Source organism: Tympanuchus pallidicinctus, unplaced genomic scaffold (genome assembly GCF_026119805.1).
Source record: "Tympanuchus pallidicinctus isolate F22 unplaced genomic scaffold, pur_lepc_1.0 scaffold8, whole genome shotgun sequence".
NCBI lineage: Eukaryota > Metazoa > Chordata > Aves > Galliformes > Phasianidae > Tympanuchus > Tympanuchus pallidicinctus.
The window spans coordinates 54,795,126-54,809,735 of record NW_026294802.1 but is presented as its reverse complement, the minus strand read 5'-3'; the positions used below and the strand labels follow the sequence as shown (position 1 = coordinate 54,809,735).

Below are 14,610 nucleotides of genomic sequence, written 5' to 3'. Positions count from 1 at the left end.
TGATTATTTGCTTTTAATTATTGGAGCTCCAGTGGAGCCTTTTTGCGGAAAGGAAACTTTTAATGTCCCGACTGATGCACTGCATCTCAGTTCCATGTTTGTGGAATTTGAAATCTGCTGTATTTCCGTGGGGCAGCACATGTGATGACTACTAAATCTTTCCAGAACTACAAAAAAGTAAAGCAGCTCTGCTTCCAGAGACTGGAAAGGTAGAATACTTTAATTCTCCTCTTGGCATTTGAAGATTCTTTAATGCGAGAAACTTCAGAGTGGGGAGAGTTCCCCTGAGCTGTTATGAGAAAGATGATGAATTGGATAATTGGATATTGTTACATGTTAATGATAACTCTGCTGCAAGCATGCTTATAGTGAATGTCTCACTGACATGGTTAAAGCTCTTTTTTTTTCCTGAAGCATTATGTCCTTTACCTTTGTTTATACATCACATATTTTCAAACCACTGTGATTTCTGATTTTTGCAGCTTGACCTTTGCTAATTTTTTTTAGCTTATGATGGAGAAAGAGATCAATTTCCTTCTCACTTCCCTCTCAAAAGGATTAAAAAAAAAAAAAAAATATGTTCAGTTGCTCTCCTTATTCATGTACCTAACAGAACTGAAAGGACAAAACCCTATCTTCAAAATGTTTGTTCTCACCACGCTTGCTCTTTGTGCTAGGAATGCAGAGCCAGTAACAGTGGCTCATGTTTGTTAAAGTGATTTCAGTCATCTGATTCCTAGTGCATTGAGGGGCAGCTCTTTTTCTTTCTTTCTTTATTTTTTTTTCTAATTAGGAACCACTCATCAATGTATTTTCTGCCCAGGGAAAGATTTTGGGTGGAGGAGACAGAAAATTGGTGGAAATTCTGTCATTAAAGTTCACACCTTAATGCACAATTGCATCCTCCTTGAATAGAGAACAGAGGAGGCACATGAACTGTTGCTGTAGGAGGTGGGACTGCATGCCAGCAGGTGCCAAATGCACTGGTTAATGGGCTCCTGCTACCAAGCATCAGTAACCAAGCACGTGCAGATACTTAAATTTGGCCAGATCACATCCATCTATTTTGTTGCTGAGAGTTTAAATATTCCTTGATGTGAAACAGTCTATTAATTTTCCTCACTGCTTGTTTCAGTTTGGTTTTCACGTGGCATAAAAACATTCCCACTGTGTCTGTTTTCTTTCTTTTTGCTCTCATTGTCTGTGTTAAAAATTAGCCTATAAGAAAAGACTTTACTAGGCTGCTGTGACACAGCCTGGCATGTTCTCTCAGTCCAGAGCTTTACCACTGGTCATTAAGTGTGCTTCGACCAGAAGCAGCAGAAAATTTTCTAAGGCAATTTAAAGCACCTTTTATATGAGATAGATCTCTTAGCAGCTGACATAGTTCATTGAGAAAGCCCTCTGCAGAGCTCCCTGACACAGGGGCTGCACAAATGTTCCTACTGGTGCGGTTTTCCCTTTCCTCTGGAGTTTTTATTGGTTCATAAAAATTTTTTTAAAGCTCCCTTTCTCTCATTTTCTAAATCTGCACATTGCTCAGTGTGTGCCTTTACAAAGGTGGAGGGGGTAACTGAGGGGCACGTCCTCCTGCTGCTTGGGAAACAAGGGTTCCTTCCTCTGAGCCTCTGAGTAGCTTTGGGTGTAACCTGCTTCATCTGTGTACTCACTGGAAGCTGTTGTAGTTGCTCTTCTGGTTTCTTAGCTGTGCCGCTTCTACATCACTCCAATTTATGTGGTCAGGTTTCTAATTTGCATCAATTACCCTGATAAATTTGGGATTGGATTCTTTTACATCTCAGTAAGTAAACTGAAGAGAAATCAGGAGACTGCTTAATGCATAAAATGCAGGTGGTGTATGAGCAACACATTAAGTCAGAGTTTGTGTATCAGGACTTGAACTTACTAAATGTGGCCTAATCAATTTTCCTGGAACTATGGAGCAAATTGGTGCAAATCCCTGTGTAGCTGTAAACTGTGAACTTTCTTTGAGATCTGTAGGTTTTACATTACATTTTGTGGTGAATTGCAGGTTTGTTTGTTTGTTTCTTTTAAGATGAACTTTTTTTGTTGGTTTTATTTGTTGCTGTTGTTTTTCACTTAAGAGGAAGTGTCCCTCTATTTCACCTGATTCTCTTCCAATTAGTTGTTGCCCACCTCTTGGGAGCATAATTAAGAGGTCTCTAGTTAGCCTAAGGAAAAGAATTAGAGAAATTGTAAAATGCAACTGTAATAAATGGGCAATATCTCGCCATTAAGTCCATAGTATCCATATTCATGCTTATGCATTGCTTCTTTAATGATTTGGTATTTACCTATATAACTCATTTGGTTGTAAATAACCCTGCATTGGGAACTGCTGTGGCAGGAGAGGAGTAATAGCCTCAGTCTTTGTTCCAAAAGGCTTAGGCAGGCTTTTTGTTTAAGCAGTGAATTTGCACAGCAGAAATTGATACTTCTTATTTTGCCCTTAATGGCTATTGCCTGCCATCAGACAACTTCGAGTGACTGTGAGTTGTGGCTGTAGGAAGTCTTGTGGACTTGTAGGAAGTCTCAGGACTTGTGGAGCAGTGTGTAAAACTGGTCTGTAGGTCAGTCTTTAGTCTGTCATGGGTCTCAGAAGGATTAGATTGCACAAAGCGTTTCTCCTGTTTATACAAGCAATGGATGTTACCGAAGCTGACTGGGAAGTCTTGGAAATGCGCATGGAACCTGGTAAAAATGGCTTGAGACCTGAATGGCAGTGAGGAAGGACTACTGTAGTGTGGTCTGGATGGTGAGGAGGGGTGCACAGTCCTCTCTGGTACAGCATGGTAGCTGAGTAAGTAATGGCATGCGATGAAGCCTGATGTGAATCTTCAACATTTGCTTCAGGTGTATTTCTTTTTCAGTGATGACAGAAGAGTGTAATCTCTTTGGTAGACTTGATAGGAAATAATTATGTGCTCTTTACCAGAATTACATTTTATTGTGGTTATTTATGTTTGCTTAGTTGATCTTTTGCAAGTATAAGGAGCTATCACAGTGAATTATCCTTAGCATGTTTTTGCTGTTGCTCTGTGATTTATGTATCATGGAACAATAGTTTTTTTTCCTTCAAAGATAAAGTTACTCGATATCATCTTCTGAGCTCTACCACATTCCCTAGCTGAAATCTCTGCAACTATTCACAAAGGTACCACAAATGTTGCAAAATTAGTGCATTTTTAAACAAATTTCTGCTTTGAAGTTTCCTTTTTCTTATTGATCAGCAAAACCTTTCTTATGAAGAGTGAGCTAAACGGCTTTTTGTAGTGTTACAGTATCAACTTGTCCTGCTGCTTTTTCGGCTAGTCCAAGTGCAGCACATGAGGCACCTGACTGGGTCCTTTACAGCACAGCAATGCAAGGTCACGGGAAAAAAACAACTTCCAATACCGGACAAAAGTTAGATATTGTGGCCTTCGTACCATCCCTGTAATAGCTTTACGTGCTGTATTGCCTTTACTTTGATGACTTTCACTAGAAAATTGAAAAGGCAATTCATTGCATCCAAAGGTGACCTTTGTATCTTAAGGCATATCTTTCTATCAGTTCCTAAAGTTTTACAGGGAGTGCAAGATTTTAAGGGTTTAGGCATTTGCATTCTTTTGTGGATGAGCTGGGCAGTTGAAGGATGGACATGATACAGTTAATCAGCTTTTACAGATTCAGATTTTCTTATGCTTGGTGACAGGCTCTGCTTTTGGATGCATTAATAAAGTGGCTGGTTTTCTGGAATACTGCACTCTTCCTGCTTCCTTTCATTACGTTAGCCAAGGTTCTACTAGATGAGACGTTTGCAGTCTTACGACTTCCTGCCGAGGTTCAGACTTTGTATTTTTGAGATTGAAGCTGTCGTGGTTCTGAAACTACTTAATTAGAAACACATTCGTTTCAGTGCGTACTGGAGGAGCCTTGAACAGCATAGCAAGGCACACGGGGAAGTTGAGCATTTGTGCAGCTGGCAGCTAAACCAATGGTTTATACTTTGAATGTGAAATTACTGGGTATTTTCTTGCTCCTGGAATGTGGCCATTGGAAATGAAGAGATGTGGGTGAAAGAGAGAGTGTTTGTCACAAATAAAACATGCAAAATGACAAATAAATACTCCTCAGATGAGCAGCAATCCATATGCACTAAGTGTGTATCATGTTGAATGGTAAAAAATTGTAACACTTATCCAAGAACTTGGATATATGTTTTGGTTCTCATCTGTGGAATCCCCAAGGAAGCAGAGGCTTTGGGACTTGTACCAAGTTAGTTCCTGAGTTAACAGCGCCTGTGGGCTGTGACAGGGAGCTGTGTTGGGTGAAGCTTGGGTAAGGGTGTTCTTGGCAGGCCGTGCAGCTCGGTGAGCCTCTTCAGGACCTGTTGGATTCTTTGAAGTTATTTATGCTTTATGTGTTTGCCTTCAAACAAGAATAAAAACAAAACAATGTTTCCACGCAGAGCATGTAGTATAGAGGCTGTTTACATCTCTTGGTGCAGTATCCAACAGAGTAGCAGTTTTCAAGGTACAGTGGTAAACATGATTATTAATATGCATACCAGAAATTGTTACTTTAAAAAAAAAATTTCCTCACAAAAATGAGAAGCAGAGTGATTTTTGCTGGTGTGCAGCAGTAGTTCTTCCAGCACTGTTCTTCCCTTACAGAACAGTGGGCAGCCATCTATAAAAGCAATATGGAAGATATTTTAAAACAAGGCAGAACAGTGACATTTCTCTTCTTTCTCATCTGAAATTGAAAATGAGCTCTTTAAGCTTCTGTATCCAAAATCAAATGAGGCTCTATTTTAAAAGTTGTGTCTGTCTGTGCTTTCAGTTTAACAGGCAGTGTATGCCATATTTGCAACTAGCAGTTTTGGCATCCTCTTCGATATGTTCTAATAAGCAATGCAAATATGAGCTTTTTCTGATTAGCTGAGTGGGAGTCCTGTAGTAAAGCTTAATATTAGAAATACTGTATATACAAAGATTCTGCTTTCATTCAGTATTCTTCCTTGTGACATAGTAGCCCATATTGCTGTTTGCTAACATGGCTGAACAGAAGACTGAAAAGATCAATCTTTCTTAACTTTCTGTTTGATAACAGAACTGTCACACCTATGTTTGAAACTATAAATTTGGCCAACGAACCTCTCGATATAGTTTGTTATTGTATTCTGAAATAATGATCCAGCATATGCCATAGTAATTACAGAGCTGATCAGAATCTTCCAAAGTAGTTTTACATCCTTGTTTTATAAATGTAAATATTTCAAGATTTATACTTAGTTGAATTATTTAAAATGTCTGAACCCATAATCAAAGGGTTTAAAATTTACACGACTGCGTGATGTGCATTCACTGAGCTAACCATGTAATTCTACAACTAAATCAGTCTGCTGAAAGAGTATAGAATTATTTGAAAATTGTACTTTAAGAGATCACCTTATTTTGTGTGTGTGTGTGTGTGTGTGTGTGTGTGTGTGTGTTTAATAGCTGCCCTTATGTACTTGTCTTAACAAAGACACTTATGAATTCTGATGTCGAAAGAAATCAAATCTTATGATAATAAGGGAATATTGCATAGTAAAAGAAATCTTTCAAATACGGAATAAAATTTTGTTAACATGTGGTTTATATATATATATATATATATATCCCAAAGTTTAATCCAGAATCCCTGGTCTTTTCCTGTAGCTAATTTTATAAGTCGTATGTGTTAATCCAGTGCTATGAGAATGTAAAGCAAGTTTTTTCCTCCTCTTTGCAGTGCCCCAATGCCCTACCTCATTGGAATACATTTAAGTTTGATGGAGGTAAGTCTTTCTAACCATTTCTGAAAATACATGTGTTTTATGACTTAGGCCCACATTCTCTAAGTAGTTTTACGTACAGTCATTATGAATTAAAAATGAAATAATCCCATTAATTTATGTAAGAGCGCACAGAGAATTGCAGTTAGGCGTAGGTAATCATGCTAACGCACAAGGAAGTCTTCCTCGGTACCTCAAACCCTCTGGTGTCCTTCCTTGGCAGTTCAGCAGTCAGCGATGAGCTCATGGTGTGTTCCCCTCTCCATTCTGTTGCTTCATTTAGTCAGCTTTCCACCTCTAGTTTTACTCTGTACTACAAAGGCAGAGTTAATGTTAAACCAGAATGTTGACAGTTACAGTTCTCTTTTAGGCATTCCAGCTGGATTGTTTTTTTTTTTTTTTTTTTTTTAATGTTGAAAAGACCTGAAAAGAAGGAACTTGCTGTTAACATTAACACGAAACTGGCAGAAAAGCAGGCCTCACAGAAAGCGTCACATATAAACAATCCATAATAATTTGTCTGACTTTAAACCAAACGAACAACAAGGACTAAAACAACCCACACCCTCTTAAAAGTGGAAATAACGCATTTCCTCTTGCTTCCCATACTGGAGAAACACTTGATGACTTTCCTTAAGAGTATCTGGAGCACATAATCTATTAATTTAGATGCCTATGAAAATGCTTGCTCTTATTAATTGTGCCCCTTTACACAGGAAGCCTGAGTGCTGTGTATGTGCTTGATGAGGCATTCCTTCTCAGAAAGCACTGCCTCTCCACAGGAACTGAAATCAGTACTCAGTGCTGAACTGGAAGGCTTTGCATCTGCCCTTGGAAGTTAGTTGGCTTGTGCCCCTGTTTGAGATACATGTGTTTAGAAATTTAAGCTTATTTGTTTAGGGTATGCAACAACTTATGATTCTGATTTTTCCATCGTATAAATTAATGCATATTACTAGAATATTTGTTTTTATATTGTCCATAAAATTTGTTACTTCTCTGGAAGTAGGTACTGATCAAACATTTTCTTTCATGGGAGCATATCTGTGAAACAGTGATCCTCTCTGTCTTCATTGCAAATCTTCAGTATTATACTGTGTAGTATAATTTCCTTTTTCTTTCCCCAGTACTAATGTGAAATCAATTCTTAGAAGTCACCTTTTCATAAGCTAGATGGAACATTCAGGACTTCCCCCTGCTTCTGCTTGTACACAGATAATTTTTGATGCTCTTTATATTTCTAAATAAAGTGCAGAATTTTAGTATGATGTGTTGGTGAATAAGCTGTTGATCCAAAAGTCAACATGCACATTTGTTTGCGCTTAGTATGTTTTTGTTACAGGGATTTCTGATAATTGCATTTGAATACTATGTAGGCAGGACCAATGTAACATCTAGGGAGTAGCCTACCATACAGTTTTCATATGGAGTAAGAGCTTTTCTGCTCGATGTCTGTGTCAGGTAATCATCGCCTTGTTTCGTGGTCAGCCTGGCGAAGGGTGTAGGAACAAAAAGCTGATAACTACTTGTTAGAGTTGCTTTGTCTCGCTCCTGCCTTGCAGCTTCAGATATTGTAGCTCTTCCTTAGTCTCAGCTTTTCACATTGCAGGGCTCTGTAGGCCTTCCAAACTCCATCTGTAAAAACTCAAAAAAACCCGAGCTGCTCTTGGAGCAGCCAATTTTCATCCATTTCTATAGCTTGCGAAAAATCTGTTTAGTACTAAATCCAGTATGGCTTCTGAATAGCTGGAGATTCTGGAACACACACGCGTTGGCAAAATGCAGTTTTTCAAAGTGCCTTATGAAGTAAATGAAATAAATAAAACTGCCTTCTCTCCTGCTCTTATGGGTAAATTGAATTCTTTCCAATACAGCTAGATGTGTTTATTGAAAAATAAAATAAAATCACACAGTGAGCTATTGTATATGTTGTTTGTTGACAAGTGCTGTATAATTTGTCTGTGCCTTGGGAGAAGGAAAGGTGACATCTGTCAAACAAACTAGACAATAACTAGTTTACCTCATAGCCTGGTTAGGGTGTTGAAAGCTTATTTGCTTTCTCCTTTTCCTCATATGTAGGCTTATTTGCTAGAATAACTGCTCAGTAGCAACAGCAATTTATTCTCGTGTTCCAACAGTTGAGTATTTTAAAAAATATTTTGCATTAATTTCTCCGTCTGAAAAATATTTTTATAAACAGCAAAGAAAATATTGTCATTATCCATTTTATTGTCATTATCCATTTTATTGTCATTATCCATTTTTCACTAACTGCTGAAGTTTCAGCGCTTAGTCCTTTTCAAAGTGTTGATTCACACACTCTAGATTCAGAATAAGGGATTAATTCCTCTTTTCCCATTCCATTTAAGACGGGTGGACTGTTGTCTTCTGTAGAGCCCCATGGGGGTCGGGTGTATGCAGGCTCACAGTTCTGCTCCAGCAGCTCTGCAGGATTTGTCGTTGTTGCATAGATGTTAGTGGAGCCTAAACCTGAGCACAGAAAACTGGTGTAAAGGGAAGAGAGAGTTTGGAGAGTAGGAAGAAGAATAATTTTCCAGCTTTGGTGTTGCTTCTGTGGACTTTTGCTCTCCCCATTTCACAACGGGACCTCTGGCAGAAATACCATAGCAGTTATAATGCTTTAAACAAAGTGCACCCTCTGTCTCACCTCGAAAGTTTTATTTCAAACCGTTGTGCATCTTGAAGTTAGTTTGCAGTCTCCTATTATATGGGGTCTCTAGAAGCTCTTTTAATGGAAAATGACAATTTTTTCTTACGATTAAAATATCAAACATATCCACTGACTGTTAAGTCTAATTTGCTGTGACTGAAATGTTCTCCAGTGAGATAAGATAATCTCCTGTTGTAGGTCAGAGGGCTCTGGCTGATATATGACTGAAAATCGTGGTAGAAAATGTAGAGCTGTGTTTTGTGCTCTTATTTTTCAGCTTTTCTATCATCACCTACTTTGTCATTCTTTATAAGATTTCCATTTAGCAATCCACAGAGTAACTTCAAAGAAGGCTAAAAGTTTATAAGCTGTTGGATAAGCAAGGCTGGAGTTATCACATGAATAATGGAACATGCTTACAGAACTAATTGAATTCATATTAGACGAAGATAAGTACTTAGCACTGATAAATAACGAGATAGGGAGCTGAAACTCCATCAAACGAACACATCCCTTTCATAATCTTACTTTATGTTGTGCCTGCATGCTGCATGCTATTTTATTGTTAATGCTACAGCGAATCAACCTTTGTGTTACACACAGCATCAAACCGTGCTGGCAGCCTCTTACCTTGTGTTGTAGCCAGTGGTTTTTCCAGCAGCTGTCTGTAGCAAAGGCCTTCAGCGTGATCTCGCTGATGGCAGAGGAGTGTCCCTGCCCTGCTACACTGCCTGCTGGAATTTGGGCACATGTGGATCTCATTAAGCATGGGGAACAGCTCTTCTAGCTGTTTGGTTCTGAGCTGCTGACAGCAGAATCTGCTGTGCCAGGCTTCCAGCCATGGCGTTAGAGCAGTGCCTGGCCTGACCTCCCTTTGCTCAGAGCACAAACAGGACGTTTGGAAGTGATGTTAAAAATTAGAGAAGTATTTATTAGTTTACTTATCCATTCAGTTTTAAGGTTCCAGTCACTTGAGAGCTTTTTCTGAGACTTTGGAATCTTAATTCTTTTAAAATTCTCCAGAGTGAATTTGTGAGTGAAATTTGGTCAAAGTGGGTTTCTAGCATCCTTTCCTGGCACCAAAAAGAGATGAGCATTTTAAAGCATACCAAATTACGTATTGAACTGTCTTTTATCCAACTGTTGGAAGAAACAAAAACGATGGTATGTTTATATAAGAGATTCTGGAGCGGATGCACTCCCGGCGGGTCAGTGTTACTGTGACTTGTGCAGCACCAGGAGGCACGGTGGTGGCTGCAGGTTTGCTGCCGCTGTCCCGTGGCGTTAGAGCAGCACCGGTGATGTCTGTCACTCAGTTGGCAGCAGCTGCCTGCGATAAGGATCTGGAGAATCACCTGTGCAGGATCAGGGTTCAGCACATCAAGGTCGGGGCAGTGGCGGAAGAGTGGAAGATGCACGGGGGGCTCGGGCCACCTGCTGTGCCCAGATCAAAGGGGCGCGGGGTCAGGGGGCACAGCCAGCGCGGCCGGGCCTGTCTGCGGAATCGCTGCTTCAGGTTGTAAATCTGAGGGTGATTTCATTAAGTCCTTCTGGCTGCTGTTGGGGCATGAAATAATAAAATTTTATATCCGCTGCCTTTCCTGCTTCTGGCAGCCAGATTGACACATTGTTGTCTGCAGTGTTGTGGTGTTCTTAAGAAAATAAATGGAAACTATTAACTAATTAGAGGCGAGTCATTAAGCAAATGGATTTTAACTAGTGAATCATGCTTTCATAATAGCTTCACATATTATGTACAAAATAGCTATTGAAATATGAGGGCTATTTTAAGATTCAAAATAATTACTGGAAAGTGAATTTTCTGTGCCATTGCCATGTTTTCAATACATTGATCTGTTTGTGTCTGGCCATCAAACCTCACGGTCGGGTTGGTTCATGTCTTGGCACTGTGCTTTTTAAAGGAGTTATCCAGTGCCATTGTTCAGCTAAGTGTGACTCGGTGGCTTTTATGGAAGGAGAAGCAAAAGCTGCCAGCAGTAAACGGTGAAAATAAAGTAACGTTTAGTACAAATGGCATTAGTATTATTGATGTATATTTCTTCTAGCATATGACCCAAAGTACAACAGAGGTGCACCTCTTAACATTGCTATATAGTTTCTTAGTGTTTTTGCTAACTTTCACATAAAACATTTAAATTACTCCAAGTGTGGCTGCTTGTGAGCAGGACAGGTTGTACTAACTGCTCCTTATTTACTGACCTAGTGTTTAAGGCCCCCTGGAGTTTGTTTGAAAAGTTAAGAGATTTTCACAGTAAAGGTGCCATTTCTGAAATTTAAAGTGCTCTTTTCACCAGGAGATAAGTTCTCTCTGATTAAGTCAGTAATTCTTACTAAGCCATGTTTATAGAGGCCATAAACAATGGGTTCAGTGTGCTTGTTAAACCAGCTTTCCTTACCTCTCCACTCTTTTAAACAGAGACATATAAAATAAAAGGCAGGTGTAGATGTTAGTCCAATTTGGTTGGGTTTAGATGATTAATTATGGCTATAAGGAGTCCAGGAAGGATGGTTAAAAAAGGCTTGCAGTTGTAATCTGTGATGTTCAGTTTCACTGAATCACTTCTTTTGACTCAGAAAATCTCAGGTGTGCAGAAAGTTTAGATAAGCAAACTGTAATATTCATATTTCCTCTTGTTTTTACTCTCCACGTTTTCTGCAAAATCTGAGCATACCGACTGTAAGTCCGCTCTATTCAGCAGGTATCATCTCACTTGTGAACTTTATTTTTGTGTTCAGGAAGTTATGACATGTGGATGTATACAGCTGTGTGGCTGTGTACAGCTTAGTGGCTGCTTTTCTATAATTTGACTTGCAAGGCATACCTGTGAAATAACCTACATGTTGTTGCAATTTGCAGTGTGCAGTGGGATTTAATATGAAAACAGCAATTGGATGCTTGGAGTTTTTACTGAAATTCCAGCAGAGTAAATGCTTTAATTTCCAGGTTCAGCTCGGCTGATGCGTGCTGCATCATTCAGCAAAAGAACCATTTGATTATTTTCAAAAGCCCTCAAGTCTGTCTGATAATATCTTTATTAAAAAGCATAGCGATATGAATGATAGCTAAAACAGATCGTGGTGAATCAATCAGTCTGCATTTCTCTGGGATATGGCACAACTGGACCATTGAAAAGCTGTATTTTTTTCAATGCAGTGCCAGAGAGATGCTATAAATCAAGTTATTCTCTGGTGTTTTATTAAATTTGAGCGTTTGTCTGCAGGGAAATCCACCGTCTTAATACGACTGTGGAGGTGTTTAAAGTAAGGTTGTGCTCTTTACTCTGTAAAGGTAGAGCACAGCATTTAAATGTTAGCCTGCCTTTCTGATACAGTCATTTCTGAGCCGTGTGTGGAGGTGATTACAGTGATCAGCATTTATAGTCCATGCATTGTGAACTGAATCCCGTTGTACTGTGTGCCGTGGCAGATATGTGCTGGTGAAAAGCTGTACAGCTGCAGAAGATCCCAATGTTTTGCTGAAGGGAGAGTTCGAAATCATCACTAGAGTTACAAAAACACCCATCGACAAGTTTGGGCACATTTGTTGCTTCTTTGGCAGGAATCAAGAGAAGGTTTTAATTTCTTCTGTCTTGTCCTACTAGCACTTGATTTTGACAAGCTTCTGGCTTTAGTTAAGTACGTTGCAAGACCTTTTTGTATGGGCTTTTTAGACTCCTCTGAGTATAAGAGATTTTTAATTTTCTGAAACAGGAAGGAGCAAATCAGTTTGTCTGGTGCTTCCGGACTCCTAGAAGGAGCGAGGCTCCTGGATTGCTTTAGAGTTTATCAGATGCAGCCAAGGGAGTGACCTTTGGTTCCTGAAATGGGGAGGAAAGTACCTTGGTTTATCATGCGGTACTTGTGCTTTTTGTATGGAAAGCATTAAACAGGGCTTTTTGCCATTTAAGTTAAAGAAAATCCTCACAGAAGACTTAAATTTAAATGTCTTCAGAATGTTTTAATAGTTATTGGCTTTTTTGTTTGTTCTCCCCCCACCGCTGCTATAACTACACAGCAGCTTTATTTATAGACAGAGAACTGAGCCTTGAAAACTGAAGGTAATTATTTAGATGCCTAAGGCTCAACGTTGCCATTGTTTTAGAGCTCCAGTTCCTTTCTTTTAAGGAAAACAATTCCCTCCACCCCACAAAATCTTAATTAAAAAATGTGAATGTTTATGTTCATTTTCCTCCTTGATAACACACATTTAGTGCTGCATATAATAAGTATTTGGGTTCTTGAATGTTTGTTTACAGTGCAGTGGGAAATTTCCTTGATCACCAGATCTTGCAGTTACACTTCTGATTTTGAATTTACAAAACTGAATTTGCAAAGGGCATAACTGTGTACAGTTAGTAAAAACAAAAAGCCAGCAGCAAAAAAAAAACAAGAAAAGAACACCATGATTCAATTGAGTTGATAGTGGAAATAGTGTTAAAATAAATGCTTAAATATTGTTCTTGTTTCTCTGCATTAGAGATGCAAGATTCAGCACAAGTTCAGAAGCCAAGCAGCATCCTTTACTTAATACATGTCTTACCTACTGGAAAAAACAGTAATTATAAATTAGTTTACAAATACGAAAAAATAAGCTTCAGATCTTTACTTAGCTAGAAGCTGTTCAACATACAAACTGTGTATCAGAGCTAAGATGAACATTAGCAGAGCTGCTTGAAGCAACTCCTTGATTGAATAATCTTAAGCAGTGACCTTGTGGTTTCCAACATTTCAGAATGAGCAATCTCAGGAGCTCCCTTCCACAAATAGAATGTTAATTCTTTAACACTGTGACATAAAAGAAATGAGACAAGCAGTGACAGAAAGACAGGAATGTTGGTGTTTTCTTTAAACGTTCGAGTATTGTAACACCATGATGTCATGCTGTCAGTTGTGTACTTTATACATAGGAATTAACTCCTTGTATTTATGCCTTCCTTTTCCTTCTCTTGAATTTGCTTAACTTTAGAAAGTGAGAAACATGGCCTTAGAAGATGTAGTGATTCTTAACGTAGACACCAACACACTGGAAACCCCTTTTGATGACCTTCAGAGCCTACCTAATGATGTGGTATGTATTAAATTATTTTATTCAACCATTCCATTACTTAGAAACGTAGATCCATTTGACCTGTTTGTACATTCAAGTGTAGCATTGTGCTGCCCTTAATATTCTGAGTAAACTGTTCTACCTCACTTGAGTTTTAATGAACACTGTGCGTTTTTTATGCTGAACTTTGATACTAAGTGGACTGTTTCATATTCACTTCTATCAATGCTCAATGAAAATAATTAATGAACTTATTTTCGTTCTCATTCAAATTTCTGGTAATTTATTTTTTAATAATTTGATAGAAATGTAATACTAGTGCTTGATCTACCTCTTTATTGGGCAAAAATACATCCAGCTCGTTACTTGCTGCTATATTTATCTTCAACAAAGAGTGGAAATATGAATAAGAGCTTAAGAAGATATTTTTGAGTCAGAGGGTGACAGCTTAGGAGAAAAAGGGGAAAATCTGTGGGGATTTTTTTTGTTGTTTTGTTTTTAACTAGTTCAAAATATTTTGCTGTCCGTTAGATCTGTACCTTTTTATGTGTGGTTGAGAAATAAAATTGATATGCAGGGAGCTCAATATAAGCTGGTCTGTTTGACGAAAAATTCAAGTAATGGTGAATACCCAGTGCCTCCTACTGTGACATCCCATCATTTCTCTATGATCTGTGATCCATTCTTCGAAAACAGTGAGCTGTAGATAAAAGGTCCGTCTTGATTGTGAGCATGTTGGCTTTAGTCAAGCATTTAGTCTATAAAAGTTACTTCCATGAATCTTCCTGGCTTTTTATAGTTTTTCATTTTGATTTCACTCCCAGCATCCAAGTCTGCCAGCTGGTCATCACTCCTGCCATTATCCGCAACCCGGGAAATGACAGACTTGTAAATTTCATGAAATTATGTAAGAAAGTCTGGATGGCAGTGAGTGCTGGGCCTCAAACATGTATATGATTTGTCAACAATCAAGTATTATATTAGACTTTATGAGACTTCATTAAAGGAGCTGTTGTAGGTGCACTGTAGAACATCAGAAGAGACTTCACC

At 38.6% G+C, this 14,610-nt stretch overlaps 1 protein-coding gene across 12 annotated transcripts in view; it reads left to right on the top strand.

The window, feature by feature from the left end:
* DENND1A (DENN domain containing 1A) overlaps window positions 1-14,610 on the top strand; it is a 170,900-nt gene that overhangs the window by 86,156 nt on the left and 70,134 nt on the right. For all 12 annotated transcript variants that reach the window (XM_052668120.1, XM_052668130.1, XM_052668122.1 and 9 more), the window contains 2 exons: window positions 5,779-5,824; window positions 13,480-13,581. In XM_052668120.1, coding sequence (XP_052524080.1) covers window positions 5,779-5,824; window positions 13,480-13,581 — 148 coding nt within the window. The remainder of the gene's footprint in view (window positions 1-5,778; window positions 5,825-13,479; window positions 13,582-14,610) is intronic.